General features: G+C 38.3%; 1 protein-coding gene across 1 annotated transcript in view; it reads left to right on the forward strand.

The window, feature by feature from the left end:
- The window catches only part of Dok6 (docking protein 6), a 428,272-nt gene that overhangs the window by 313,664 nt on the left and 91,267 nt on the right, over positions 1-23,341 (forward strand). Inside the window, exon 6 of the mRNA XM_047526969.1 lies at positions 14,843-14,981. Coding sequence (XP_047382925.1) covers positions 14,843-14,981 — 139 coding nt within the window. The remainder of the gene's footprint in view (positions 1-14,842; positions 14,982-23,341) is intronic.

The following is a 23,341-nucleotide window of genomic DNA, read 5'->3' on the forward strand; positions in this document are numbered from 1 at the left end:
GGCAGCCTTTGTGGAATATGCACCACTGGTCCTGGCCCGTCTCCTCAATCCTGGAAGATCGTATACTCTACTCTTCTCAATCCCAGTTCTCCCCAGAGGAATCCTGGATCCCTGCACACAAACCAGGAGTGAGGAGCGTGGCTTTCAGTTCAGCTATTTGGGCACCAATTAATTTTACAGTCCTGCTTTCTCTGAAATCTCCAGTCAGATAAGACACCTGGACACAGACTCCACACCCAGTGCTTCCCAACTCTTCTCCTTTTCCTTGTCTGTAGTTGAAAAGTCTAGAAGGAATAGGTCACCTCTCAAGTTGGGTCCAAATAGCCATCTAGCTATGATTTATAGTAAAATTGATTTGGTCATCTAGAACCAGCATTTGAACATTCACAAACATCTGCCTAGCTAGTAGCTCAACTTACTCTGAATTTCAGAAGCAAAATATTGGTTTTGTATTCTGTAATAATACTGCCCAAGCAAATAAAGCCCTTAGTCATTTAGGGGGAAAGCCTCCACAGTGCTTTGTCAGTAAAGGAAAATATCTGTCATGCTAGTAAGAGAGTTAGCCAACACACAGAAGCAATCTCCTCTGCCCCTCGTCAGTCCTGCTTCATCTGCAGCTGTGTTTGGGGAGGAGACAGGGTTCCCTGGGTCCAGGGATCAGGGGCAGCTCCTCCTCCTGCCTTCTCTACAGGCTGACTTAGGGGCTGAGAGCCCACCTGAATCTCAGCAGAAAGAGCTCCCAGAGTAGTGCTGGTAACGAAGCAAACCCCACAAACCCCGAAGCAGAAAGCAATGCCTCTTTTCAAATCTGTCTCTCTTCATCCTTCAGTCACCAATGTCTTTGTAAGGACAGCAACTACCATGGATCCCACTCATCTCGCTCAACCTCCCCAGGCTCGTGAAAACAGATTTTCACAGACGTAGAGGAGAGCTGGAGAAGTTAGAAGGCAAAGATAGACCTGCTGAATTAGAGTTCTCTAGAGAAACAGAACCGGTAGAGGAGAGAGAGAAGGAGAGAAAGAGAAAGAGAGAGAGAGACAGAGAGGCACAGAGAGGTGTGGGGGGGGACTACATACATATATCCAAAAATATAAAAATATAAATGTCTATATATACACACATGTCTATGTACATACACACACACACACACACACACTATCTGAGTATGAGAGGACAGACTCCAAGGCTGGCTGAGGATTCCTGGCAGAGACCAGCAGGAGCATGGTGCTGAAGACCAGGATGAGCACAGTTCATTGAGAAAAATGCCAATGGTGTAGCAAGGTTGGAGCGGGAGCGGCTGTCCATGGAGCAGGGATGAACCTGACATTTCTGTGTCACAAAGGTACTTACAAGGATTCTCGCATATTATCCTTGGGAAATGGAAGAAATATTCATTTGTTAATTTACCAAACAAAGGAGCAAACTTGCTAAAAAGTTAATGTTATCAGTTTGGGATATTTTTACCTTTAGTTGCTTGGAAAATACCACATAGTTGGAAATAAGAGTCAAAAACTCAGAGAAGAAATGCCAACCAAAAAATAGTGGTAGTTAAACTCATGATTATGGATGAGTGGCCAGGGAAAAAATAGAGAGAAAGAGGAAAGGTTGACCAATAATAGAACTCTAGAGCACGGTGCAATTTAAGGAGTAAACACAACAGCAAAAATACTGAATTCCAAAAGGTGAATTCGCTTCAACCAAAGACTACATTTTATAAATCAAATCTAGCTTTGTTATTTCATGTTTCCTTGTTCTACTAAGGGACTCAAGTTCTGAATTGCTTTTGCATTTTGACCATTATATGAAGTAATGTCAGTTAAGAAATTATTTTGTCCTCTGTTTATCTGTCCCAGTTGATATTCTACCAATACACCTGCTTTTTCACTAAAAAGGAAATTTTCCTTTTCAAAACATTAACCAAGATAGACTTGGCAAGACTTGACCATTTTTTTTTCTTCATAGTTAGAATGAGCCGTAGGTAAAGGAAGTAGGACATTATTTAAATTCAGTTCACAAGAGGAGGTAGCCGGGCACCTACTAGATGAAGGGAAATTCCCATTATGATCTATTTAAATACCAAATCCAAAGACATTACATCAAAGTAATAGGATTTGAAATTTTTTAATTGCTCTTCACTTCAATAAAGTCATTTTTTTTAACCATGGCAAATAATGGGCCTATGAAGCAATACATGGGGAGAAAATTAAGAAAACACATCATCCTCAAATTATTCAAAGACAGAGGGGCTCTGACAGTTTTATTGCAAGTTCTAATAAAAGCTATCAAAGAACAGAATCCTTCAAAGTCAAGGAAGGAAACAGAGAAAAATAAGGATGGAATTAATGTACTATGATGATAAGGAAAATAAGTTTGATAAGTTTTCATAGAAACCTTAGAAAAAGGGTAAGTCAATATAGGAGGAAGAAGGTAGATAATCAATGGAGAAATACACAACAAAAGGAAAAGAGGAACATCCAGCTACAAAAGTCAAAACAATTGGAGCAAAATCAACATATTTTTGGCATTTCCTAAACTTGAATCTGCAAATTCATGTCTTTCATCAAATTTAGGGATTTGGGGCCATTATTCCCAATGTATTTTTTTCTCCCCTCTTTTCCTCTTCTTTCCTTCTGGAATTCCAGGCACGTGTATGCTAGATGAACTGACATTTACCCAAAGAATTCTATGATTGTGTTCATTTTTTATCAATCTTTTTCCTCTGTGTTCTTAAGACTGAATGATTTCCATCAGTCTCTTGTCAAGACATTCCTTAATCTTCTCCATTCTTATCTTAAACTCATTCTCTGACTTTACTTCTTGATTTGATTATTAATTGTATTTTTCAATTCTGGAGTTTCCATCGTGTATAAATAAAATTAATGAGAAGTTAGAAGTAATAAACTTAAAGCATACACCTGACCCAGCAGGGGAAATGAAGAGATGAGGGTTCCATTCTAAGCTGGGATGCATTATTAGTATGAACCTTGATGAGCATTGAACTCTTATATATAAGAAGATCAAAGATCTCAAGAGACAAAAGGAAAAAATTGATGCTTTTATTTATGGGGAGGATATATTTATTCCATTTCTTATCTTCTACTTGAGGGTGTTTTAAATGATCTGTTTACCAATTGTTTTCAAGTCTGATACTTTTAAGGAATGTAATGTAAAGCGTTAATTGAAATACTAAGGTTTAAAATATACTAACTTGCCGGACACAGTGGCACATGCCTGTAATCCCAGCAGCTCAGGAGGCTGAGGCAGGAAGATTGAGGGTTCAAAGTCAGCCTCAGGAATTCAGTAAGGTCCTAAGCAACTCAGTGAGATCCTGTCTCTGAATTAAATATTAAAAAGGGCTGGGGATGTGGCTCTGTCATTAAGCAACCCTAGGTTCAATCCCTGAAACCAAAAAGAAAAGAAAAGACAATATGGCCATCTCTGAAAATCCAGAATCTAACACAGTCCCTGACAAGTAAGTAGTGTCCAAAACCACAAAAATTTCATAAATGAATAGATGTCAATAACTGCAGTCACCATGATGAAGAGTGTATCTCCTGGGCTGGGTACTCCCAAGAAACTGGGATATTGCCCCACACATGCATTGTTTATATGACACTATGCATATTATTTTCATCATTCCCTTGTTTGTTTTTTTACTTTATTGTAAACAAATGGGATACATGTTGTTTCTCTGTTTGTACATGGAGTCAAGGCATACCATTTGTGTAATCATAATTTACATAGGGTAATGTTGTTTGATTCATTCTGTTATTTTTTTCCCTTCCCCCCACCCCTCCCACCCCTCTTTTCCCTCTATACAGTCCTTCCTTCCTCCATTCTTACCACCCTCCTTATCCCTAACCCTAAACCTAACACTAACCCTAATGCTAACCCCTCCCACCCCCCATTATATGTCCTCATCCGCTTATCAGCAAGATCATTCGTCCTTTAGTTTTTTGAGATTAGCTTATCTCACTTAGCATGATATTCTCCAATTTCATCCATTTGCCTGCAAATGCCATAATTTTATCATTCTTCATGGCAGAGTAATATTCCATTGCATATATATGCCACAGTTTCTTTATCCAATCATCAATTGAAGGACATCTAGGTTGGTTCCACAATCTGGCTATGGTGAATTGAGCAGCAATGAACATTGATGTGGCTGTATCTCTGTAGTATGCTGATTTTAAGTCCTTTGGGTATAGGCCAAGGAGTGGGATAGCTGGGTCAAATGGTGGTTCCATTCCAAGCTTTCTGAGGAATCTCCACACTGCTTTCCAGAGTAGCTGCACTAATTTGCAACCCCACCAGCAATGTATGAGTGTTCCTTTTTCACCACATCCTCGCCAACACCTGTTGTTGCTTGTATTCTTGATAATCGCCATTCTAATTGGGGTGAGATGAAATCTTAGGGTAGTTTTGATTTGCATTTCCCTTATTACTAGGGATGTTGAACATTTTTTCATATATCTGTTGATTACTTGTACATCTTCTTCTGTGAAGTGTCTGTTCATTTCCTTAGCCCATTTGTTGATTGGATTATTTGTATTCTTCATGTAGAGTTTTTTGAGTTCTTTATAGATTCTGGAAATTAGCGCTCTATCTGAGGTATGGTTGGCAAAGATATTCTCCCACTCTGTAGGCTCTCTCCTCGCATTGCTGATAGTTTCCTTTGCTGAGAGAAAGCTTTTTAGTTTGAATCTATCCCAGTTGTTGATTCTTGCTTTTATTTCTTGTGCTATGGGAGTCCTGTTAAGGAAGTCTGATCTTAAGCCGACATGTTGAAGGTTTGGACCTACTTTTTCTTCTATAAGATGCAGGGTCTCTGGTCTGATTCCAAGGTCCTTGATCCATTTTGAGTTGAGTTTTGTGCAGGGTGAGAGACAGGGGTTTAATTTCATTCTGTTGCATATGGTTTTCCAGTTTTCCCAGCACCATTTGTTGAAGAGGCTATCTTTTCTCCATTGCATATTTTTGGCCCCTTTGTCTAGTATGAGAAAATTGTATTTATTTGGGTTTGTGTCCATGTCCTCTATTCTGTACCATTGATCTACCTGTCCATTTTGGTATCAATACCATGCCGTTTTTGTTACTATTGCTTTGTAATAGAGTTGAAGATCTGGTATTGCGATACCCCCTGCTTCACTCTTGCTACTGAGGATTCCTTTAGCTATTCTGGGTTTTTTATTCTTCCAGATGAATTTCATAATTGCTTGCTCTATTTCTGCAAGGTACATCATTGGGATTTTAATTGGAATTGCATCGAATCTGTATAGCACTTTAGGTAGTATGGCCATTTTGACAATATTAATTCAGCCTATCCAAGAACATGGGAGATCTTTCCATCTTCTAAGGTTTTCTTTAATTTCTTTCTTTAGTGTTCTGTAGTTCTCATTGTAGAGGTCTTTCACCTCTTTTGTGAGATTGATTCCCAAGTATTTTATTTTTTTCGATGCTATTGTGAATGGGGTAGTTTTCCTAATTTCTCTTTCTGAAGATTCATCACTTATGTATAAAAATGTATTGGATTTATGAGCATTGATCTTGTAACCTGCTACTTTACTGAATTCACTTATGAGTTCCAAAAGTTTTCTGGTGGAATTTTCAGGTTCCTCTAAATATATAGTAATGTCATCAGCGAACAGGGAGAGTTTGAGTTCTTCTTTTCCCATTCGTATACTTTAATTTCTTTGGTTTGTCTAATTGCTCTGGCTAGAGTCTCAAGGATGATGTTGAATAGAAGTGGTGAAAGAGGGCATCCCTGCCTTGTTCCAGTTTTTAGGGGGAACGCTTTCAGTTTTTCACCATTTAGAATGATATTGGCCATGGGCTTAGCGTAGATGGCCTTTACAATGTTAAGGAATGTTCTCACTACCCCAATTTTTTCTAGTGTTTTGAGCATGAAGGGGTGCTGTATTTTATCAAATGCTTTTTCTGCATCTATTGAAATAATCATGTGATTCTTAACTTTAAGTCTGTTGATATGGTGAATGACATTTATTGATTTCCAGATGTTGAACCAACGTTGCATCCCTGGGATAAAACCCACTTGATCGTGGTGCACTATCTTTTTAATATATTTTTGTATGTGATTTGCTAAAATTTTGTTGAGAATTTTTGCGTTGATGTTCATTAAGGATATTGGTCTGAAATTTTCTTTCCTCAATGTGTCTCTGTCTGGTTTAGGTATCAGGGTGATATTGACTTCATAGAACGAGTTTGGGAGGGTTCCCTCCTCTTCTATTTCATGGAATACTTTGAGGAGTATTGGAATGAGCTCTTCTTTAAAGGTTTTGTAGAACTTGTCTGAGAACCCATCTGGTCCTGGACTTTTCTTTGTTGGTAGGCTTTTGATGATCTCTTCTATTTCATTGCTTGAAATTGATTTATTTAAGTTGTGTATGTCCTCCTCGTTCAGTTTAGGCAATTCATATGTCTCTAGAAACTTGTTGACGTCTTCAAGGTTTTCTGTTTTGTTGGAGTATAGATTTTCAAAATAGCTTCTAATTATGTTTTGTATTTCACTTGTGTCTGTTGTGATATTTCCTTGTTCATTCCAAATTTTAGTAATTTGAGTTTTCTCCCTCTTTCTCTTTGTTAGTGTGGCTAAGGTTTTATCAATTTTGTTTATTTTTTCAAAGAACCAACTATTTATTTTGTCAGTTTTTCCGATTGTTTCTTTTGTTTCAATTTCATTGATTTCGGCTCTGATTTTAACTATTTCCTGTCTTCTACTACTTTTGGTATTGGTCTGCTCTTCTTTTTCTAGGGCTTTGAGCTGTTGTGTTAAGTCGTTTATTTGTTGATTTCTACTTCTTTTGTTGAATGCACTCCACGAAATAAATCTTCCTCTAAGTACTGCTTTCATGGTGTCCTAGAAATTTTGATATGATGTGTCTTTGTTCTCGTTTACTTCTAAGAATTTTTTTATTTCCCTCCTGATGTCTTCTGTTATCCATTCATCATATAATAGTGTATTATTTAATCTCCAGGTATTGGAGAAGTTTCTGTTTTTTATTCTGTCATTTATTTCTAATTTCAATCCATTATGATCTGATAGAGTACAAGGTAGTATCTCTATCTTCTTGTATTTGCTAACAGTAGCTTTGTGGCATAAAATATGGTCTATTTTAGAGAAGGATCCATGTACTGCTGAGAAGAAAGTGTATTCGTTCTTTGTTGGATGGTATATTCTATATATGTTAAGTCTAAATTGTTGATTGTGTTATTGAGATCTATGGTTTCTTTATTCAATTTTTGTTTGGACGATCTATCCAGTGGTGAGAGAGGTGTGTTAAAATCACCTAGTATTATTGTGTTGTGGTCTATTTGATTTCTGGAATTGAGAAGGATTTGTTTGACGTACGTGGATGAGCCAATGTTCGGGGCATAGATATTTATGATTGTTATGTCTTGCTGATTTATGCTTCCCTTAAGCAGTATGTAATGTCCTTCTTTATCCCTCTGACTAGTTTTGGCTTGAAGTCCACATTATCTGAAATGAGGATGGATACTCCAGCTTTTTTGCTGTGTCCGTGTGCATGGTATGTTTTTTCCCATCCTTTCACCTTTAGTCTATGGGTGTCTCTTTCTGTGAGATGAGTCTCTTGCAGGCAGCATATTGTTGGATTTTTCTTTTTAATCCAATCTGCCAGTCTATGTCTTTTGATTGATGAGTTCAGGCCATTAACATTCAGGGTTATTATTGTGATATGATTTGTATTCCCAGTCATTTGACTCATATTTGTTTTTTGACATGATTTGGTTTCTCCTTTATTTGGCTATTTCTTTAGGCTAGTTCCTCCCTTTGCTGATTTGCATCGTTGTTTTTCATCTCTTCCTCATGGAATATTTTGCCAAGAATGTTCTGTAATGCCGGCTTTCTTTTTGTAAATTCCTTTAGCTTTTGTTTATCATGGAAGGATCTTATTTCGTCGTCAAATCTGAAAGTAAGTTTTGCTGGGTATAAGATTCTTGGTTGGCATCCATTTTCTTTCAGGACTTGGTAAATGTTGTTCCAAGCCCTTCTAGCTTTTGGGGTCTGGATTGAAAAATCTGCTGATATTCTTATTGGTTTTCCCCTGAATGTAATTTGATTCTTTTCTCTCGCAGCCTTTAAAATTCTGTATTTTGTATGTTAGGTATTTCCATTATAATGTGCCTTGGTATGGGTCTGTTGTAATTTTGTATATTTGGAGTCCAATAAGCCTCTTGTACTTGGTTTTCCATTTCATTCTTCAGATTTGGGAAATTTTCTGATATTATTTCATTGAATAGATTGTTCTTTCCTTTGTTTGTTTGTTTTTTTCTAAGCCTTCCTCAATCCCAATAATTCTCAAATTTGTCCTTTTCATGATATCCCATAATTCTTGTAGATTCTGTTCATGATTTCTTACCACCTTCTCTGTTTGATCAACTTCGTTTTCAAGATTAAATATTTTGTCTTCAATGTCTGAGGTTCTGTCTTCCAGGTGTTCTATCCTATTGGTTATGCTTTCCATGGAGTTTTTGACTTGGTTTATTGTTTCCTTCATTTCAAGGATTTCTGTTTTTTTTTTTTTTTTTCAGTATCTTTATTGAAATGATCTCTTGCTTCCTGTATTTGCTCTTTTATCTGTTGATTGGTGTGATCACTTAATGCCTGCATTTGCTCTTTCATCTCCTCCTTCAATGCCTATATTTGCTCTTTCATCTCCTCGTTTGCTTCCCTGATTGTTTTAATTATGTACATTCTGAACTCCCTTTCTGACATTTCTTCTGCTGTGCTGTCATTGGGTTTTATTGATACAGTATCTAGGTTTGTTTGGGACATTTTCTTCCCTTGTTTTCTCTTATTGGTCAGATATCAGTGGGACCCTGAGATATTGCAGATTTCCTCTATTGGCTTATAGTGTCCCGGTAGATTTCCAGTGTATCACCTCCTAGCCTTCAGTAGCCTGAAGTCTTGGAGGAACTTAATAATGCAGTGCTTCCAAAGAAAGCTGCCCCTAGACTGCTACTGGTTCCAGGGCTTGGAGCTGGCTCTGTGTGGAAAGGCTCTCATTGGGGGACCTACTCTGAGAAGCTGGCCATGTGGGAGAAGCCCACCACCAGAGTGAGCAGGGCTACCTGGGGAAGACTCTAGCTGCCTGCCCTGCTCTGATAAGCTGTCCCTATCCGGGCCTGCCACCCAGGCTGAGCTTCACCTGGTGGGGGAGTTTCACCCCGTGCCTCTATTTTAGTCCGAGTCTCTCAATGCCTCCCCTTCTTGATCCTGGGTTCTGGAGTGACTGGAGATGCAGTCACCCTTTAGTCCACCATCTTGGATCCTCATCTTTCCCTTGTGTTTGGCAAAATATTTTAGAGATTTAACTATTTAAGTAGTTGTGGAAGCAGTATAGCAATAGTATTCAAATAACAATAAGATGAAGTTAAGGGAGTATTTTAAGATTTGTATACATTACAAAAGTTTTTCTTTTCTAAATGGCTAGCATGAAACAGTTTCTTGAAGAGGTCAGTTTCTCTCACTGATCTGAAATTCCTCTTTGACCACATATTTAACTCTCATTCAGACTGGTTCTGTTTCCGGGTGTTCTGTGTATTCTGTGATATTGTTTTGGTCTTTCATCTAGGATGTCTCAGACTACCATTCATGATGCCTTAGTCTACTCTCCACAGTGCCTCAGTCTACAGCCCATAATGCCCTATTCTACTGTCCAGAATGCCTCAGTCTAGTCTCCACAATGCCCTAGTCTACTGCTTATGATGCCCTAGTCTATTATCCATGATGCTTCAATCTACTGTCCATGATGCCTCAATCTACTGTCCAAAATGTCTTAGCCTAATGTCCATGATGCCCTTAGTCTATTATCTGTAATGCTTCAGTCTACTGTCCAGGATGGCCTAGTCTATTTTCCATGATGCTTCAGTCTACCATTCATGATGCTTTAGTCTACTCTCCACAATTCCTCAGCTTGTTGTCCATGATGCTTTAGTTCACTACCCATGATGCCTCAGTTTACTGTCCATGATGTCCCAGTCTACTGCCCATGGTGCCTCAGTCTACCATCCATTATTCCTCAGTCTACTGCCCATGATGCCTCAGTCTGCTGTCTATGATGTCTTAGTCTATTGCCCATATGCTTTAGACTATTTTTCATATTGATCATAGTTTCTTTGCACAGATCAATGTTTGACTCACCAGAGTTCCTAAGCAGTAACCAATCTTTTCACAGCTGCCTAAAAAACACAAAACTTCAGCATTGTTAAGTGATAATAAATATTTAAACCTTTCATGAAATAAAATTATTAATTGATTGAAACCACTCTGAAGAAAAGCTGTGCTTTTAAGAGTTTCATTGCCTTCTATATTTAAATTTTAAATTCTGGATAGAAACACCACTGAGTTTTCAGGAACATATTCCTGCTTTATTCCATTGCAGGCATTTAAAAATTTCCGTGCACATGGAGGATAAACATTTGGTTATTAAATATGTACACAATATTTCAAAACTTAAAGTAAGAATGAAACTACACAGCTGTGAAGAAGGGTAAAATTGACAGAGGTCATCTAATTGGCCTGTAGAAAACTTCATCAAGAGACTCACAGAATTATTTTAAAGCATCCCTATTTATTTTTTTAAAGTACAGTTCTCCATATTTTTTGACTTGGTAAATTTCTTTCACCTGTCATTTAGAAGAAAAGCTGGCATTTCAAATCCACTACTGTATAGAGAGCTATGTTTGAGACTGATAGGAAAAGGGTACAGTGAGGTCGTAGTTACATGTTGGGAGCTTTTTCTCAGTAAAATCTCCTCCAGGGCTCACGTTAGGGCTGTTTCTCTCCTTGAAGGCAACTACAAAAGCCATGTATATTAGAGCACTTCATTTGGAGTTCAGGTTCCTATAAATACAGATATCCACATAATTTCTTATTCTCCCTGAGGAAATAACAATAGGAAGAAAAAAAACTTATGTGGATACCTGTATTTGTAGGACATCCCAGAAATGAGCTGTCGGTGTTGTTTTGAGAGATTCTGGAACTGAGTGGCCAGACAGGATAAAGAAAGAGAATATGCTGGAATAGGAATCTGGTCACAAACATTTGGAAGAAAGACAAGGATTTTTAGGTTCTTACTGTATAAAAACACTTCGATGGCCAGCTGTCGTAGATGGGGGGTGCCCCAAACCATCCTCGGGCTTCATGATTTTCCAGAAGACTCGCAAGACTGGAAACCTTCACATTCACAGCATGGCTGACTGCTGCGCCCGAGATGGACTGTTTAAAACCAGCAAAGGGAAAAGCCAGGAGACCTGAGACGGGGCCCGGGCCCCTCCCAGGGGTGCTGCACAGGACACACGAACTCCCAGCAGAGAGGTATGACAGCACGTGAGAAGTGCTGTCAACCAGAGGAGCTCCCCAAACGTTGGCGCCTGGGATTCGCTGGGGTCAACCACGTGGGCAATAGGCACCCTCAGGACCCCCCTCAGCTGCTCACACTCCAGCCTCCATCAGCAGAGTGTGGCCTCAACCTCTGGCTGAACTGGTTAAGGAACAGGCATAGTATTCAAAAGGCCCAGAGGCTGTAATCAGAAGCCAGTCAAGGGCCCGTCCTGCAAAGAGGACTTTCCATGAAATCACATGGCTTGCATAATCCAGTCATGCTGAATTAGTCCTTTCCTGCTCACTACCATTACTTAATAAAAATAAAAAATAAAAAAAATCTTGTGACTAAAGCTTGGGTGCCCCATTCTATAGACGAGAAGTCTGTAGGTGAACCCTCTGCTCAGGCCATTCCTCCTACCACAGTAACCATGTGCTTCTGTGACAAGGGCTTTTCTTCCCACTTCTTGAAAAGTCTCAGAAACAGTGGGTCATGCCTATTTTCCCCTCCTCTTACCTCAGGCTCAAGACAGTGTTGGCTTAATAGTACCTACTTAAAAAAATATGTACTTGATTTACGTGACAGGCCATGGCAAGACGTTTCAAATTTGTGCCCTAGTCTCTTGAAACTTATGCTGTTATAATTTTCCATATAACAAACGGTGTCAAAACAAACAAAAACAGAAAACAAGCAAGGAAAAAATCACCATGGAAACAGGTGTGTCAATAGTACTCACTTCTTAGGATCATGACTCAGAATTAGAAGGGACCTTCGAGATTGTATTCCTCAACATTTCATTTTAGATAAGAAAATGCATTAATTTTGTACAAATACTTTACTAAGTCAAAGATAATATTTGCAGTTGTCTTTAAATGTCAATTGAATTCTAGTTTGGAGTCAGAATAACAGATGCTATCCATATTTTCACTTTTTCTCAAAATAAATGCAATCATTGCATGTTGTGCTGGGGGTAAGGAGTGGCTGTACTCAAATATAACCAGCACCTCCCTCTGACTCTCTCCCAGTTAAGTGAAGGAACCTTTCTGGTTGGTGTCTGCCCTTTTTCTGTTTTCTTCCCTTCTAACTTTCAGCTTCATGTATCACATCTTTAAAAAACCTGCACCAATGAGGTTTCTAATTTGTGCTCATTTGAGTCCCACGTGTCACAATGTGCATAGAATTGCCTGGGGACATGGTCAACATGCAGATTCAGATTCCTGCACCACTGGCCTTGGGCCCTATTTCAAGAAGCAGGTCAAAAGCCATCTAAATTACTCCATCTTTCTCCTCCAGTACTGGCTCGCCACCACCAAGCTGTTTACACAGATAATAAAAAGCCTCCATATCGGTTCCCTGCCAGCCCCCACCCCCCCACAACACATTTAAGAAACAACAAAGAAGCCTAAGGTGTTCATTTCAACAGGACCGACAGGACCATGAAGAATTCTGACCTTCGGCTTGGCTTAGGCACCAATGTTTCAGAGACATTGAAGAACACCTTCCGTTTCTTTGCTTTTTATGCCAATATTTTTTAAAGGCCTTGTTTCTTGATCAAAGGATGAATTTACAGGAGTCATTTCAGAGATTGGAAAAATAAATAAATAAAGCCTCCTGTAAGCATTCAGACTTCCCCACAGGGCAGAGCTAAGTCCCAGGAAGTGGACAAGCATTAGAATTTTACATCTCAGTGACTGAGTACGAAATAACAATTGGTGCCTTCATTATCTCATTTCTGGAGGTTAATAGGCAGTGTTTTCAGAGGACCAGGAACAACACTCCACCTCAAACAAGAGGCACTCCGGACCTACCAGTGACTTCGCTGCCGCTCTTGGATTTCCTTACTCCCCTGAATCAACAAAGAAAGCTCATTTGTTTCACTTTGCAAAAATTCTTCATTTTCCCCCCAGACTTTCCATTTCACGCTGAGTGAATTTTATTAAGATCACTTTCACAAAAGCTAAGTGCTGGCTCCATGGGCCCTAAGGGATCACCGTCACAGCCTCTGCGATGTCTGGAGCCTCCCCAGGCAGTTCTTTTCTGCTGAAAATTCCTTGGAGAAACATAGAGTAGAATTGAAACTCTTTTTGGTGCTTGAAGAAATAGTTTGGCCTCATGAATATTTTGATGTTGGAACCTGCAAATCGTTTGATGGTATCATCTGAAAACCAACAATACAGTGGCCCAGTTGATATCCAATGTCTGAGGATTAATATCACATTGATATTAATCAATATCAATTAATATTAATTGGGGTAGGTCTTTCTAAAGGCTTTCTATTACGTTTAAAAGCTGGCCTAAAATAGTAATTAAAATCCTTTTCATTTTAGAATTAGATTTGTTAATAATACTTACCTGAATTCATACTTACAACTTGTCTGTGAATTTTTAAATAGTATGGTTTTAAAAATCAATTATAATTACATTTTGATTGATAATTAAAAAGTGACTTATATTCTGATTTTTCCTCTCAAATTTACACAGTAAGAATTTTAATGTGGTTCTATGTCCAGAGGCAAGGACAGCAATAGTCGCTTAATAGTCTTTCCAAAACACTACATCATAATAGTAAAATAGTCTGTATCACAATAATAGATTAAAAATAGAATTAACCCAATCATTTCTCTATGGTAGAAATTTCACTATTTCCAAACTTTCCTTATGATTAATTTCAAAGTTTATAATGAAAATAGCAATAGTTAACATTGTTGAGTACTTAATACGGGCTAAGGAACACTGTAAATATTTTGTCTACCAACTTTTTTTTACTTTATCAAGATAGATAGGATCCTAGAACTCCTATTTTAGAGGTGTGTAAAGGAGGCTCAGGCCAGTTTACCAACTCACCAGGTGCACACTGCTGGCAATTGGCAGACAATGTTCAAACCAAAGGCTAATATTCTGAACAGAGTCTCCTTTACGTCATGTTGCGCCCTGAGTTATACCAAGATTGACTTAAGAATCAGTCTGTCAATTTTAAGACTCAGCCTATGTATGCAAATCCATAAATTAAAAAAATACATGAAATGAAAAAGGTTTAAAAGTTGTGTAGTCACCTTCTGCTTGGTTCCAGTGAATGCAAAATTGCAGATTTTTCTCAAATCCTTCACATTTCAGGAGCTACCAACTAGTAGGTGCTGGTGCTGTTATATCAAGCACATGAGGACATTGAAGAAAATAACTGCTGTCTTTTACTCTCTCTTCCATACTGAATGCACTGCAATGACCTGAGTCACTTTTATCTGTTGCTTAATGCTGGGTGAATGCTTTGTCTTTAGAAGTCCAAGTCCTGATGGACTTTCAGTTCCCTTCCCCAGTACAGTTTAAAATGCGTCTGTCGGGGCTGGCCAAGGACGAGTTGCTTCACTAACTGCTGAGAGCGAGGAGAAGGTAGCGTGAGGGAAGGGCGTCTTACGTGGAGGACTGTTACCGCTTGAACACGTGAAGACCCATCTCTTTCCCTATCTCTGTTCTCACAGAATGTGTGACACAGGAGAAGGACTATTCACTTTTCAAACAAGGGAAGGAGAAATGATCTATCAGAAGGTCCATTCTGCGACACTGGCCATAGCTGAGCAACACGAAAGATTAATGCTAGAAATGGAGCAGAAGGCCCGGGTAAGGCTCCTTCCTTGGTATCCTAATAGCTTGGGAACGAATGTCCCTGTGGTCTGGTGTTCATGGTGTTCATGTGGGTCCATTTCTGGAGTGCCTGTGTCCACCCTGCTCTGGCCCCAGGAACTTGCCCCAGGGACCACACCTGTCTTTCATCTCTTTGGTACGCTGCTCATTGTACCACAGAGGTTAGTTATGTGTGGCCACTGCTTGTGAGCCCTGCACTCTGTGTCTCTACCTATTGCCTTAATACCCAAAGAGAGGGGCAGTTCTAGACAGTGAAGTGAGGGCAACACTGTCCACGTAGCTCCATATACACTTGTGCAAGATTCCAATATGGGCCCAAAGTAACTAGGAAAATGGAGGTACTACGGGAGAGGATTTCACTTTCCATCTCTTCCTTTATCATAGATGCTCTGACACTTTAAGTTTTTTTTTTTTTATCTATGTTTCAGAGCCAATAATAAAATGCTTGCAGAGGAGCATATACTATTTGCCAACAGAATAATTGGCCTAGCATCCTGTTCTGGAGCTGTACTGCAGATTCAGGGTCTAAAATAAATAATTAAGTAAAGAATCTGAAGAAAGAAAGTTTATACCACTGTAAATAAAGTTATAAACTTTACTGCTTTGTTCAAAGAGCAGACAATGGAATGAATTTCTTCCTTCCTGCAGAAGGAATAGAGATACACCAAACTTCATCTCTTAGAGGGCAGGGGATGCTTTGGGAAACTTTCTCATTCTCTTTGAGATACATCAACAGGCCTATTTCCATTTAAAATGATGAAATTTTTATCTAGTATTGCATTATTTTTTATTGCTCAAATTCTACTGAATAATTTGAATTATGAAAGAAAATTTTGCTTTCTAAGAAGCAAGTAGTTTAACAAATGTTCTTATGTTGTTATTAATGCATATTTTTGGTGTGTTTCTGATTTCCCCAATTCTACATATATATATTTATCTCTCCGTCTGGGATATGGTTAAAAAAGCCTTCATAACTCCTGAGGGGGACAAGAGCAAATCCTGCTTATACAGGCCATTTGACCCTCTGTGGGAATGGATACGTAGTTTGAGCATTATTGGGATTGTTGCTATATAACTGTGGAATTGATTGAGCTGGTAAGACTTACCCTTCTAGAAAGATTTGGGTTAAATTTAAACCAACCCTGGTAGCAATTATCTAATTAATATGGCATATTCCTAGTGGTCCCAATCAAGTGGAAGACTAAAACTACCAATTTCCAATTATTGAAGAGACTTGTGCATTCCTTATCAGCCTATATTTACAACCTACTGATGGTCATTTTCAACCAAAATTAAAGATTGTGATATCATTTGCTGTTAGTTAACAGCTGAAGTTCTTATCATTGTTCTAAGCAGACAAATTTTCATGAGCAGAGAGGTTTAAATTACACTTTCATGAAGGAAACAAAGAGTGCTTTCATGCAACCATGGTAGTCCGCCATGGTGGGGAGCACCCCACGTGGGTCTCAGCTGACTTCCCAGTTCAACCACTCCCTGGCTGCAGAACCCTGGGCAAGTCATTTAAACTCTGTGCCTTGTTCTCCTTTGTCTGTACCGTGGGGACATAATAGTTCTATCCAGTTGGTCATTATGAGGTTTCCATATAAAAACTTGGTCTATATGAAGTGCTAAGAATTGAAGCAAGCACACACACCACCCCATGAAAGTGTTTGTTCTTGTGATGTTGACATGGGAATGATTCTGAATAATTATAGGACTTACAGTAATCGTAAAGTCCATAAATTATTATTCTAAACTGTGGCAATATTTCATCTTTCAAACACTTTCAAATATGTCTAACCATCTTGTGCCAAAAAAAAAAAAAAAATTGCAAAACAAAATTTAACTCACATTAGCTTTTGCTGTTGTGTGTTTTTCATAACCAGAGCCACTGAGAGGCAACTCAGGGAAAAGTGGATCAAGCAATTGCTGCTGAGGGCTCAGGGACAGAGGGTTCACTCCCTAGGAACTCAGGCAGTGGATGCACCCTGGATGTGAGGCTAAAACTCAGAGATAAGAGAAAACACAACAGATATTCCAAAACAGGCCCACTGAAGCTCCACCTTAAAACCATACATTTCTAGCAGCAGAGATTCCATCCTTGGTGCACACAGGTAAATGGAGTATTCGGTTTAATTTCAAAAACGATTTCACTTATAAAGTCTTGTGAAAGTTAATGCTAGTAAAAATTTCTTCACTTCTATTTCATTCTTCAGAGTACACTCAACTAGTCCTTTTCTGAGGGCTGGTTACCTCAACTTGATAACTGCCAAAATTCCAGGATCAAAATTCTAGGACCTGATCTTTACCATACAACATTTTCTTTTAAGATACCTCCTGTATATGCACAAAACTCTTAAAAAAAGAAGTTCCAAGTATGAAAGAATATTCGAATTCCCTCTAATTCATTTGTTATTTAAAGATGCACACCTGTTCTGTCAACTAGACAATAGTGTAGCTCAGGAGTTGAAATGTTACGAAAAAGTTTATCAAGATTTGAAAATGTGGCATTTCATTCATTTTTTGTCTGGTGCAAACCAAGAAGATACTACTAATTGACTTTCCTGTTCTAAAACCAGACCATGTGGGATTGATATGGATCAGGTAGCAAGTGCTTCCATAATTTAATGTGATTTAAATGATTTTATAAAATTAAATTACAAAGATCTATAAAGGTAACGATGCCACAAACATAGTTGTGCAGTCAACTTTCACATTTAGTTTTATCCTTTTAAAGAGAGATCATTGAGGGGTGTTAATGGAGTTATAGATTAAAAAAAAAAAAAAGAAAACCTCAGTGAGAATAATGTCTCAATACAAATTTCTCACTGTGCATTAGCTTTTCATCACTGTGAGCAAAATGCCTGACAAAAACACTTAAGAGAAGGAAAAGTTTATTTGAGGCTCACAGTTTCGAGTTCAGTCCATAGTCAGCTGACTCCATTGCTCTAGGCCTGAGGAGAGGCAGAGTTTCATGGCAGAATGGTCTGGGGGAGGAAAGCTCACCGTAGCCGTGAAACAGAGGGAAGAGGAGCACACCAGAGACAAAACATAATCCCCAGAGGCACACACTCCCCCACACCCATGACCTACTTCTCCCAACCACACCACACCTGCTTACAGTCACCACCCAGTGAATCCACTCAATTTATTACTCCAGCAAATGGATTCATCCACTGATTAGGTTACAACCCTCCTAATCTAAGCATTTACCTCTGCACATTCCTGCAGTAATGCATGAGAATCTTCAGGGGACACTTCATATCCAAACCACGACACTGCAAGAAAAAGAACTCAGTACGGTCTTTTGACAGCACATATTTTGTAGAACCTTGTTTTGCCCTTCTGAATAACCTTCCTTCTTGGATACCATATGAATAAACATTTTGATATATTTCCATAATCTAAGTAGGTCATATTTTGATTCATGCTTAAAGAATCTGATATCTAGAAAAATTTTCCAGTACTATGAATAAAACTATGTATCTCTTACAGCACTAGACAAAGAAACTACTAAATCGGTAAGGATATTGAAAGAGTGTATTTTGATTTTCTTCATTGAGAAAGATAATGAAACGATTACGATTAACAGACTCAACTAAAGCATTTTTAAGGACAGGTTGACTACGTATTCACTATGCACAAGATTATAATGCAGTTATTCCGTACTCAGTGACCTGCACAGTGCCAAAGAGGAAACCAAGAAAAGAACGGGGAATTTCCTTCTCTCGAGTACTGCACAATTTTGTGGGATCGAATTATCTCACGTCTTTTGACTTCTTGAAATATCAAGTTTCCCGTACCTTAAGACAACTGTGGATCAGACATCACAGTCGACTTCCTGGGTAATCACCTCACTGGAAGCCCTCTCAGGAAACGCCCCCAGAGACTGACTCCGGCAGGGTGAGAGGACCCCATCCACTCTTGCATGCGGATGCCTCACTACAACTTCCCACTCCTGCATCCCCGTGAGGATCAGAAATTGTCCGTGATAGGAAGAAGTATGGCAACCTTCAGCTGTCCATTTTTAACCCCAAGCCTGTCTTGCTTTAACAGAGAGCTTTGTTTTAGGGGTGCATGGGGGAAGTAAGTCAACGTAACAAATTTCAAACTGGAACCATTGCAGAGAGATTACTAACATTCGAATCACTGGGAAAATTATTTAAAGCTAGATATTTACATAGAATGCACTGCTAGAATTTGTTTCCATTTCATAGAGATCACTCTTACTCTTAGAAACTGCTGAGGTTCTTCAAATTCTTTTGCCAAAACACATTCAGCTGTGTTCCTGCCACATTGTCAAGGAAAGTCTTGACTTTCTTTGTGATATGAGCCACTGAAGGAAAACTGCACCAGAAGCCCAAAAGCCTGCTGTGGATCTAGCCTGCTGGAGTTGAGTTCAGGCTGAAGTCATCAGAGACAATAAAGCTTCCAAGGCCCTGAAATAATTTAATTTTGTCATTAGTGGAGTTGCTAGACACATTCACACACACACACACACACACACACACACACACACTCAGACAGAAATGGTGTGAAAAAAATTTTGTTTTCTTTTTATGTTCTTAAAAGCTTTGCAGAGGTTATAAAATGCCCAAAGGTAAAGAGCAGCTGAGAAGACAGGAATAAAAGAAAAAAAATTTTTTTCTGATATTTAAAAAAAAAAAATTCAGTAAATAAGAAAGGGGAATTTTCACTATTAATTTTTAATCTTCTAATACTATACGTAATTTGAAAACATATTTGGAGCTGAGCAGCCTCACATAATAAGAATTAGCTTATTGTTAAAAAAAAAAAACATTTAGGATGCTCCCATTTTCCTGAAATTCCTATCTCCGAGTCAGCAGAAATGTCCTGTGTACAATTTAAGGACGAATAGCACCAGTGCTATTGAAATACCAGCAAATGGCAAGACTGCATCCCCCCTTTACAGAATCCGTCAGCAGGACTTGCCAAGTGGCTGCTGGCCAGAGCGGTCAATCCTGTGAACACCCCAAACACTGGTGGATAGGAGCAGGAACATCAGAGTCTCACGTAAAACTCCTTCCCTGAAGTCAAATAAGTGTTTTATTATTATTATTATTATTATTATTATTATTATTATTATTATTTTCTAGTTGACACACTATGTTTCTTACTAGTCAAAATGGAAAGGATTAAAAGCAAGTCAGTTTCATGCACTTAATAAAATAAAAAATGAAAAAAGCCTCACTTTTCGACAACTGGGAACATTTTGAGGAATAATTATTTTAAAATAAATTCTATCCTTTTATAATGTGCGAGTCAGAGGAATTTCTGAAGAAGCAAGGACACTGTTTTACTCTACCACCCCATTTGCATTAGAAGAGTGTCAAAGGACACAGGCAGCTCAGAGGAAGACTGAAGAGGGAAGGAGCCCCAAGAGGAAAGGAAAGGACAAAGAGAATGGAGCCAACTTTGCGCCCAAGTCAACTAAATTAAGTGGGTTGTTCCTCCTCCATTTGTTTTCCCATGAAGCTGGCCTTCTCCTGCAGGGAAAGGGTTAGCTGGGTGGTTTATGAGTGCAAGCAGCAATGATATCTGATAAGAATAACTGCAAGTAAATTAATTCTTCAAAGTTCTATTCCTACCACTCAATATAATCAATAACAGTCATAAGGCAAGCTCCTTCATTATTACTGATGATAACCCATTCCCTGCTGGAGAATGCCACTCACGTAGTTGTGAAATCTTGATGAACGGATTTGATAAACACTGATGGTAGCGAATCAATGCAAGCTCGATTAGAACAAGTTTTTATGATCAATAATAAAAGTGGACCCGTGAGCCTAATTAATTGTCTCACTGTTGTTCCATTTCAGAACACTAAGGGAAATTTATTCTTTAAACACACATACACACACACACACACACACACACACACACACACACACAAACCAGATTTCTTCATTAATACACAATGAGGTGGAAATGTTGAGGGCCAACATACAATTTGTCTGGCCAGTTGTTCCATAACACAATGTAAGAATAAAAAGTTCATTTAGATCATGGGTTTTTTTTCTTTTTTATTTAATTTTTTTAAATTTTTTTATTTTTTACAGACTGCATTTTGATTCATTGTACACAAATAGGGTACATCATTTTATTTCTATGGTTGTGCATGATGTAGATTCATACCATTTGTGTAATCATACATGTACATAGGGTAATGATGTCTGTCTCAGTCCACCATTTTTCATACCCCCTCCCTCTCATTTCCTTCTACATAATCTAAAGTTCCTCCATTCTTCTCTCACTCCACACCCCTCCACCCCCATTATATATCATCATCCATTTATCAGGGAAAACATTCAGCCTTTGGTTTTTGGGGATTGACTTATTTCACTTAGCATGATATTCTCCAATTCCATCCATTTATTTGCAAATACCATAATATTATTTTTCTTTATGGCTGAATAATATTCCATTGTGTATATATACCACAGTTTCTTTATCCATTCATCTGTTGAAGGGCATCTAGGTTGGTTCCACAATCTAGCTATTGTGAATTGAATTGCTATAAATATTGATGTGACTCTGTTACTGTACTATGCTAATTTGATCAATAATAAAAGTGAACTCGTGAGCCTAATTAATCATTTCACTTACCGCTATTCAGTTTCAGAACACTAAGGGAAATTTATTCTTTAAACACACAGACACAGACACACAGACACACACACACACACACACACACACACACACACCACATAAACCAGATTTCTTCATTAATACACAATGAGATGAAAATGTTGAGTCAACAGACAATTTGTCTGGTCAGTAGTTCTATAACACAATGTAAGAGTAAAAAGTTCACTTAGATCATGTTCTTTTTTCTTAAAAGCTGTTCTGCATACTCCAGGTCACTTCAGAGAATGCATGAAGTGTTAGTGTTCCTTATATCTAAGCATCTAGAGCTGTAACTGCATACAGAAAATGAGGGTCCAGTGTAACAGACTACAACTTTCATGTTAAAAATAGCTTTGTTTCTTTTGTTTTGGTGGATGGAACTGAGCAACGACAAGGACTTTCTTAAAGCCATGGGCTTTCTTAATTGAAAAGAACAGATTTCAACAGTTAATCCAAATCATACAACCATAGGACACGCACACATAAAACCCAGTTCTCAGACTCTCTTCTTTGGAAAAGTGCTTTCAAACAGAAGAAAAATAATGTAAGCTACCCGTGGGTCAACTAACATCTGAAAGTCGACCTTGGTATTTCACAAGAGGCTAATCAACGTGCTTTCCTTGAACTTGGCGTACTGTCCACTCCCCAGCATGCTCAGTGAAAGCACACAGGCCGTGGAAGCAGAAGCCCATGGTGGTCAGCAAGAGACCCTAGAGGAAGCCTGACCAGGGCTCTGCAAGCTGGGGCGAGTCACTTGGGGTCTCTGTGCTTTCACTACGCCTTCTTAGAAGAGGTTAAGAGGAGCACAATAATAATATCTGCTTCACAGTGTTAGCACACCACCTGGGCTTGAAGAAAAGTCCAATAATTAGGAGCTAATTCATAAAATACCTGACAAAAAAATCAGCTTTATTTTTAAACAGTAAAAATAGTTTTAATCGCTACTAAAAATTCATCCCAGTTTTCATGATGTGCGCATATTGGAAATTAATTGTTTGTAGAAACTTAAGTACAGTCTCTAGATTTTACATATTTAAAATTTAAAAAGAGGAAAGTTTTGATGTAAGACGACCATGAAATTTAATGCTTAACATGTATGCATTCATCCTGATTTTTTATATTCAAAGAAGAGCTCTGTAAATGCATCTACTTACTGATACTGATGATCCAGAGAAAGAGATAGGCATTAACAATATAAATGCATAAATATTTATATATATGTGTGTATGCTTATATGTAAATATCCTTAAAAGCATTATAGTCTATAAATAAGAATATAGTTTAAAATATTTATGTAGATGTTTGTAATGATTTCTATGGTTATTCTACTACTTGACTTTTTTTGCACTACCTGAAAATATTTTGGCCAATGCAGGATTTTAAAATATAAATAATAACTTCCATTTCATTTCAAATTTAATGCAAATAACTTTTCTGTGAAGTTCAATTGAATGACATCTAGCAACTTTCACTAGAAGACTCTGTAGATCACCTTTTATTTGTTATCCTGGTACAAACTCAGTAAGGTGTCTCCTAATTCCTTTCCTCTTATCGTGAATAAAATGGAAGCGTAAGTGTGACATGTCCCCTATTGAACATCAAGCCATGTTTGTGAGAAACCCATTGTCCACACACCTTCAATCTTCGGAGAACTATTCTGACAGATCCAAACAGTGCAGGGTGTGGCT

The sequence above is a fragment of the Sciurus carolinensis genome, chromosome 15 (genome assembly GCF_902686445.1).
Source record: "Sciurus carolinensis chromosome 15, mSciCar1.2, whole genome shotgun sequence".
Lineage (NCBI taxonomy): Eukaryota > Metazoa > Chordata > Mammalia > Rodentia > Sciuridae > Sciurus > Sciurus carolinensis.